This window comes from Triticum aestivum, chromosome 7B, assembly GCF_018294505.1.
Source record: "Triticum aestivum cultivar Chinese Spring chromosome 7B, IWGSC CS RefSeq v2.1, whole genome shotgun sequence".
NCBI lineage: Eukaryota > Viridiplantae > Streptophyta > Magnoliopsida > Poales > Poaceae > Triticum > Triticum aestivum.
This window is the reverse complement of record NC_057813.1, coordinates 756,042,932-756,051,591: the sequence shown is the minus strand read 5'-3', so window position 1 is coordinate 756,051,591 and position 8,660 is coordinate 756,042,932. Positions and strand designations below refer to the sequence as shown.

Below are 8,660 nucleotides of genomic sequence, written 5' to 3'. Positions count from 1 at the left end.
CCTTCCTTTTTGCAGATCCAATTCTTCTCACGCGGATTTAGAGAGAGAGAGAGAGATCTAACCGTATTGCCTTATCCAGAGTCAGCGTGTATACAAGACTGAAATATATAAATGGCAAGAGAAAAGGTGGGGCGTCCCAGAAAATTCGGAAGCTCGGTCCAACAAACTGATCGGGCATAGATTTTATGGTGCCCACGACCCGTTAAGAAAGGCACAGATCTTGATGCAATCAAATGGCAGTGGGGATGGTGGTAACTACAAGCGATGGTAGAAAGGATTATATATATATATATATATATATATATATATATATATATATATATATATATATATATTACAGCTTGTCTATTTCACTTCGAAAAGCAATCCTTTTTCATCTTGTTTCAAGCCTCGAGCCTCTAGCCTCTCTTTAATTTCTTGGATGGGAGTAATTTGTAGGTTAGGGCGAAGCCACACATACACCTCGCCAGCACAGCATCCAGGACGCAACCTCTTGACAACCTTGGTTTCACCATCGAAAAAGCTGTACCTAAACACGCCACCCCAATAGACAAAGTAGGCACACCCGCCGCCTTCGTCCAGCTTCGCCCGTGAAGCTGGCAGGAGTTCCAAGGAACATAATGTGGTTGCCTAGGCTCCGGTTGTCTCTCTCCACCCACTGCATCTTGCTACCGCCAGACTCTTTCTGCAATGTGCGCACCATCACCCGCAGCGCGCGCACTGGATTGCTGCATTCGTAACGACACAAAGACGGTCTCGCAAGGACGGATGCCATCAACAACTCACCGTGTGACTCCAAGATGTAGCTACATTCATGAGAATAATGTATATCTCCATATAGATCCCAACTCGACTCTGCCGACATCACCGTCGTTGGCTTCCAAGTCCGTCGTCATCATGAAGCACCACAGAGAATCACCATCCAGCACTAGGACCTTGCCATCATGGTACATGGCATAGGGTTGTCGAAACGATTCCAACCTGTTTGTCATGACCGTCCAGGTCACACTGCCGGGACACATGATAGCCGCCGTAATGGACTCTGAGGGGTACCTGTTAATAAAGTTGTAGAGAAAAACAGTACCATCGCCATAGACGACGCCGCGCAAATTCTCCATGGACATTCTTTCATCGTCTGGGAAGGGAGGTAAGGGCTTGACGGCTCCGGTAAGAATGTCGACGAGTCTCGGCTGGGGACTCGCAACGAAGAGCCAGGTAGCCGTGCCATCCGCGCTAGCCACCCAGATTCTGATTCTGTTATTGGCACGTGGCGCACTTGGTGGATCGGCGAGGATGAAGTCGCGGTGGTCGTCCTGCGGCGTCTCGAGGGGGTGATGAAAGTCGATGATGGAGTGTAGCATCTCGTCGTGGCACAACGTGAGAACCCACGGCAGGCAGGTGCGGCGGGAGAGCAGCGCCGCCGCGTCGCGCCACGGCCTGCAGACGGCGTGGAAGCGGACGAAGTCGGTGGCGTGCTGCAGGCGGTCAGAGACCTCGACGAGTAGCTCCAGCGGTAGATCGCCCCAGGGGCTGGGCGTGGACGCGGGCGCCGGCGTGGACGCTGGCGCGGCGGACCGAGACGCCGCACGCGAGGGGATGCACCCCATTGATCGGATCGGATCGGATCGAATCGGATCTTGGGAGGATAGGAGAGATCGAGCAGCTCCCGTAGTAGGACCTAGGGCAAAGGAGAAGAAGGCCAGGCCCAGCCGTGAAGTTTCAGCTGTGGCACTGCATGCAGAGGCCCGTCTCCATCCTAACTTCCAAAGATATAATTATGAAATTCCCTATAGAAAAAGCTGCAATTCTGAAAAGGTACTGCGGATTTCAGTTTCTTTTCCTAATCAAACTTCAGAACGACCAAGCCCAGTTATGATTCTAAAGCCCCATCTCAAGCAAGGCATGCAATCCATGCATGCACAGAGGAGCTTCTTTGCATGGCATGCCCGCATCTTAATATCTTGCCGGGATGTTAAACCAAAGGAAAAAAAAATTAGTAATATATTTTTATTACCTCCGTTCTTAAATATAAGTCTTTGTAGAGATTCCGCTATGGACCACATACGAATGTATATAGTGCAAAGGCCACTATATATATGGTCCATAGTGGAATCTTTACAAAGACCTATATTTAGGAATCCGAGGGAGTAAATCTTAGCTTGCCCTTACACTCCATATTCTTTGTTATTAAAGAAGGATTACCTCGGGCCTCAACGTCAATCGATGCGTACAATCATCTTTATTAAATTATTATTCAATAGAGTCTGACAGAGCAGATACATGGATCGACCCAAAGCCACCTTCCTGGCGACCTTAATCGCTCGACCTACAACTTTGATGGAGTGCACTGGCGCATCCATGCATGCCATCTAATTTGGTAGCCTCACCAGGCTGCCTAACTGCGAGCAGAGAGCACCAACCGATCTAGCAGACCATCAACGCACACCGCATGTGCACGCTCTAGAATCCGTCACTGCCATAGTCCGCCATCTCATCTTCAGGACAGATCAATGCATAGGCCTTGCCAGTCCCAACTGTCTGCGACGCCACCATGACGCCAGACAGCGCCACCATCCATCGCCATAACTATTAGTGTTGTATCCGTAGTTGCCATGGGTGGGGTGGGAAAAACAGCACTCGCTAGAAAAGTATACACTTCAACTAGTGTCAAACAACACTCTGAGGTAGCTTATTCAGTCATTGTATCTCAAACATTCAAGGGCATTGTTTTACTAGCTAAAGGATATTACAATAAGAACAAAAACAACAAAGCCTTTAGTCCCTAACAAGTTGGGGTAAGCTAGAGATGAAACTCATAAGATTTCGCGACCAACTCATTGCTTTGGCACATGGATAGCACGCTTCCACGCATCCCTGTCCATAGCTAGTTCTTTGGTGATACTCCAATCTTTCAGATCTCTCTTAACTGACTCCTCCCATGTCAAATTCGGTCTACCCCGACCTCTCTTGATATTCTCCGCATGCTTTAGCTGCCCGCTATGCACTGGAGTTTCTGGAGGCCTGCGCTGAATATGCCCGAACCATCTCGGACGATGTTGGACAAGCTTCTCTTCAATTGGTGCTACCCCAACTCTCTCACGTATATCATCATTCCGGACTCGATCCTTCCTCGTGTGGCCACACATCCATCTCAACATACGCATCTGCGCCACACCTAACTGTTGAACATGTCGCCTTTTAGTCGGCCAACACTCAGCGCCACACAACATAGCGGGTCGAACAGCCATCCTGTAGTACTTGCCTTTTAGCTTTTGTGGCACTCTTGTGACAGAGAATGCCAGAAGCTTGGCGCCACTTCATCCATCCGGGTTTGATTGGATGGTTCACATCTTCATCAATACCCCCATCCTCCTGCAGCATTGACCCCAAATATCGAAAGGTGTTTTTCTGAGGTACCACCTACCCATCAAGGCTAACCTCCTCCTCCTCCTCACACCTAGTAGTACTGAAACCGCACATCATGTACTCAGTTTTAGTTCTACTAAGCCTAAACCCTTTCGATTCCAAGGATATTATGAAACAAATAATTGGGGGGAAGAAATGATTCAATTGCTAGGATGAACTAGAAGATGTCCCGCGCATTTGCTGCAGAATCTTGCTAGAAGAAACGCGTAAGAAGTTGCTAGAAAAGTATATAACTTGAAAATAAAATATAATCTAGAAACTAAAATAAATATGAAGCGTATAAGGAAATTGAATTGTAGTTAAAAGAATGACATATCTAGCAGAAAAATTGAAGGGTGAACTATATAGATATGCTGCAGTCGCCCGACACATATATTGTCAATACAAACTCTAATGCAAAAAATTACTTGTGAATATTTAACATGCACGAATTTATGATGTGGCAGCGTTGCATGCATAGAGTAATTCAATAAATAGTAATATATGATTTAAATGTATAATTTGCTTATGTGGCATGGTCGCATGGCTAGGACAGATATGTGGTGGCTTGTAGCTATTTAGGAATAGAAGTTGAGTATGAGGTGGGAAAGGAGATCCACAATTTTCTATTGAAAAAAATTGATACTTGGTGGTTCTTGATGATGTGTGGGAAACCGACACATGGGACCAAATAAATAAAAAGGTTAAAGCTTTTGTAGATGCAACGAATGGTAGTAGAGTATTTATTATTAACCACGCGGAAGGACGATGTTGCAAATCATGTCCACGTGCCAACCTATGTTCATCATTTGAAGAAGTTAGATGAAGAGAAAAGTTGGGAACTTTTAGTAGCAAAGCTTTACCATCGTACAGAAGGTCTGTCTTACATGATGTGGATGAGTTTGAAAAACTTGGGAGAAAGCTTAGAAAGAAACAAAGAAATGTGATGGATTGACACTTGCACTTGCAGTTTTGAGGGGTCATCTAGAAAAAAAAAATCTAAATGCACAAATATGGTCTGATATATACTCTGATTGGCCATCAACCAAGAATGGACAGATGTCCCAAGACATACTGGCTCGCAGTTACAAGGACCTGCCAAATCATTATTTAAGAGCTTGTTTACTATATCTTGCTGCTTTTCCCGAGGATTGTGTAATATATGTGCCAGATCTTATTGAATTACGGATAGCAGAAAGCTTCATTCCACATACACAAACGCATGTACTAGAAGAAACAACACATAATTATGTAACCTAATTGGCTTAAAGAAGCTTGGTACAAGTAATTGTTGGCAGCAGTATGACACATGGATGGATAGAGAGAATAATGATTCACAATATCTTACGTGACTGGTGCATAGAAGAAGCAAGACATGATGGTTTTCTTGATGCAATCAACTAAACTGTAGGACAGGCTTCGTCTGGTGGTCTCTTCCTATTAATTGATTCTACTTTCTATTTTACTATATGCCCTTTATATGTGGATAGCTTCTTTCTAACATGTGGTGCACTCTAAAAATATTTGCAGGCCAGGCTGGTGCATCATCATCATCTGATAACTTGATGTATTATCATTTTAGTTTTCAAACTTTGAGTGGTCAAATTTTACAATGTACGATGTTTGCTACCAATCTGGTCCACGTCAGGGATGTCATAGCTCAATGGATGTTACGCCATGACCAGTGTAGTGTGCTTCTAGGTGGGTCCTACTAGGTCCTCAGCGGCCATCGGGCAGGCCTAAAACGGGTCAGCACCAGATGCTCCCCATAGATCGACGTTGTCCTCATGCGATCGCCGTGCATACACACTAAGTGGATGCCCATGACAGCGAACGGCGCATGCACTGAGGATGGCGAGTTCTTCGTCGGTTGGAGTACGAGAACTTTTGCCGGCTTTACCGGAGGCTCTTGATTGGCCGAAGATGTGGACTTCTGCGCCTACCAGAACTACCACTCATGGGCCAATCTACTTGTGCAGTTTCGAAGAAGCACGTCTCGAGGATCCACTGGTGTCGGCACCACCGGGTACGTAGATCATGGCATCTTTAGCTGTAATTACCATCATGCTAATAATGATGTGGAATATCAGATAGTTCAAAGCCAAGACATGCATACACGTGGATGGAGATGGAAGAAGACCGCCAGGCCAGAAGAAGAAGTGGGGAGAGACCCCGCAGCTGCCGCCTGCTATCAGACGGCCTCTTCCAGCAGTGACGAGGTGAATGGCACGACGGTGGTAGATATTTTTTAATGGCAGTGGTGGCGCCTCGAAGTCACTCAAGAGCAACCCGGGAGGCTATGGTTCAGGTTCAGATTGGCTAGGCTATTATATCTAGGGACCTAAATATTTTTAACCTGATCAAGGAACCATATATATGTGACAGAAGCGCAGAACGCCAAAATCGAACACTTTTGTGGCTAGATAGCGATGAAAAGCACAATAAAAGCCTTCTCACAATATGTGGCAGCCCAACATCAGAACAGATCTTAACTAGAGTAGATTTGTTTTTCTACGATCAATTACAAAAATCTTTTAAAAAGACGTAACGTGTACTAAGCACAATGTTGATGCTTGTCCAACCCAGTAATTAAAATGTAATAGTACACATGACGGGAAATTGTAATGGAAACCTTAAGTTCACAACTTGTAGCTAATATGAACGTGGCAAGTTCTCTAAACTTTGGTGAGTTTGATATTTGTCTTGCCTAGGTTCCGCCAAAGGCCCATTAGGAGCTCAAACAACTCATCGATTCCGTCATCTTTGCTATGCTTGAATTCAATCACCTCCAAATTATCACACTTGAAAGACATAAGATTCTGGCTTTCGAGAGCAATATTTCGCCACTTGGCCCTTGATGTCCTCCTCTTCGAGCGATCTGTGAACTTTAGGCAGTATAAACCCATATAAGAGGATGTCTAGAAAGGCAATTAAGTGATGAAACATTGCATTGAATGCAAATATGGTTGAAATACCTCACAGTTCTGCAGAGTAAGCTTTTCTAAGCTCGACATGCTTTGGAGAAAGTGATCCAGTGTTTTAATATTTACGTTCGTTTTGAGATCGCATCGGTTGATTAATAAAGTTCTCACATTATTGAACTGTGGGAGTTTATCTGAAATCTGTAGTAGGTTTACCTGAAACAGAAAAATAATATACTGCTATTAATACTCACAAACAGAACTTCCTAATGGGGTAATTTGAAATATCCAATGTCACAATATTTGTCTCATTTTTATCAAACGATGCAAACAAAAAGATTATATTAAGAAATAAATATACTTTAAATTTCGATGAAGGTTTATGGTGATGTAATATCATTCAATAAAAGACAATAATTGATCGAGCAAATTACTACCCTTAACATGATAAGATTTTTTTCTCATTAAATAGGTATATGTATATATTTTTTTTGTAATGCAGCAGTACCTTGCTAGAACACAACATTAACGGAAAATTAACCTAGGTGTGAGATAAATCAAGGCAATATGTGAAGAAATGAAGCAACATATATAGAACTTGTTGAGAAACAACATGAACACAAATCAACTAGTGTAATGGCATGGTCAGCCGTGAAAAATAAATAGAATGAGAGACTTACCATCATGTTGAAACCAAACAATTCTAGATGCGGTATGTTAAATATCCTGTATAAGTTGTCCAAAAAGCTAGCCTTTGTGTGGTACCATGATGTCACACATAGTGATGCCTTGACCAAGGAAGGTGTGTGTGTTACATATATACCATCAGGCCAGCCGCTAGTTGACAAAGAGGTACGCAAAGACGTTAGCCTTGGAGCAGCGACCACAATTCCATCGGAAAACCCGTGATGGCCTACACAGTCATCAATTGTGAGGTGTGTTAGGGTTCCGGACACAATGTCGCCAATGCGATAGAAGCACTTAACGAGACTCAGATGCTCAAGAACAGGGTACCCGCAACGGAGCTGCTCTGCAAAGCTATCGTCCAATTGTACACCATGGAGGAGTATTCTTGTGAGGCGATATGATTTCGATCCCAAATCAGGGAGGAACCATTTTCCCCAACCCCAACTTGAGTCCATGTGAATGTCAATCACTGTGGGGCTGCGCTGGACGCCCCTGCTGATCCATCTCGAGCACGCCTGCCGGTCATCATAGTTTACAGCCGGGACATGTATCCGGAGCCTATCCAAGGACGGGGCGCTGTTAATCAGAAAGAGCTTGTCGCTAAACTCCACGAACGGCCGCCACTCCTTGGCACATACCTTCATCCGCCCGTAATCAGTTACGCAGCACTTTCGGCTTCGACAGCGGGCTTGACGGCGGAACAATGTGAAGTCGATGTCGAGGCACGGTACGGAGCGCCAGATGTTCTTCCACCTTCGCGAGAGCACGCTTGATCGGACCACCTGCCGGGACTCGAGGAAGGAGAGGATGCTGTGGAGGAGGCAGTCGGGTAGGTCGCTTAGACGGTCATCTTGGGCGCCGCGGATCCGCTTGCTGGGTGGCTCCATAGGCTGATTTTCGGTGGCATGAATCCGCTTGCTGGGTGGCTCCATCGATCGATCCATCTCCCGCCGGGATCTGGTCGGATTCCCCGACGATGTAGACCTAGCTAGCTAGGGCGAAGGAGAGGCTGCCCTATGCCCTCCGATCTGTTCCACTTGAAAACATATTCAGTTTCGTTACGTTTCCCTTGAAAACAATTTTTTCGCGAGTTTGGAGCAGATTGTCACGCGTCCTTTTTTTTAGACGCCAATTGGCCGATATATATATATACCTGACGTCTGGTTTGGGAGGTCCCGGACCGAACGGATCGTTCGGTGTAACGATCGATCGAACCGAACGTCCGTTTGGGAGCAACCCAGTACGAACGTAGTAGAGAAAAAGACATATTACAGAAAACATATATTCCCTACTGAAAAAATAGAGGAAAAACATATTACAGAAATAGACATGGCAAAAATGTTGTGGCAAAAATGCGGTTGGATGGTTAGAGGAACTGTGGTGTCTCCAGTCCACCAGAGTTCAAATCCTGATGCTCGCATTTATTCCTGGATTTATTTCAGGTTTTTCGGCGATGCGCATTCAGTGGGAGGAGACATTCCTGCCGACGACGAGGTGCCTACGGTGACTTCGTAAATCTCAAGGTGATATACCGGCTCGGTCTTTCGGAGGTGCTCATAGGGGTAGGGTGTGCGTGTGTGCGTTCATAGGGATGAGTGTATGCGCGTGTATATGAGCGCTTGTGTCTGTACTGATGTTCAAAAAAAT

General features: G+C 45.2%; 1 protein-coding gene and 1 pseudogene across 1 annotated transcript; one reads left to right on the top strand and one right to left on the bottom strand.

Annotated features, from left to right (window-relative positions):
* The first annotated feature begins 2,612 nt into the window (after positions 1 to 2,612).
* LOC123158792 (putative disease resistance RPP13-like protein 3) lies at positions 2,613 to 4,665 on the top strand (annotated as a pseudogene).
* A 1,257-nt stretch (positions 4,666 to 5,922) lies between these two features.
* LOC123161888 (MEIOTIC F-BOX protein MOF-like) lies at positions 5,923 to 8,140 on the bottom strand. Its single transcript, XM_044579702.1, has 3 exons — positions 7,007 to 8,140; positions 6,381 to 6,542; positions 5,923 to 6,290 (listed from the first exon to the last, which is right to left on the bottom strand). Exons 1-3 carry the CDS (start codon positions 7,955 to 7,957, stop codon positions 6,081 to 6,083), a joined length of 1,323 nt encoding a protein of 440 aa, XP_044435637.1. The 5' UTR covers positions 7,958 to 8,140; the 3' UTR covers positions 5,923 to 6,080.
* Between the last annotated feature and the right edge of the window lie 520 nt (positions 8,141 to 8,660).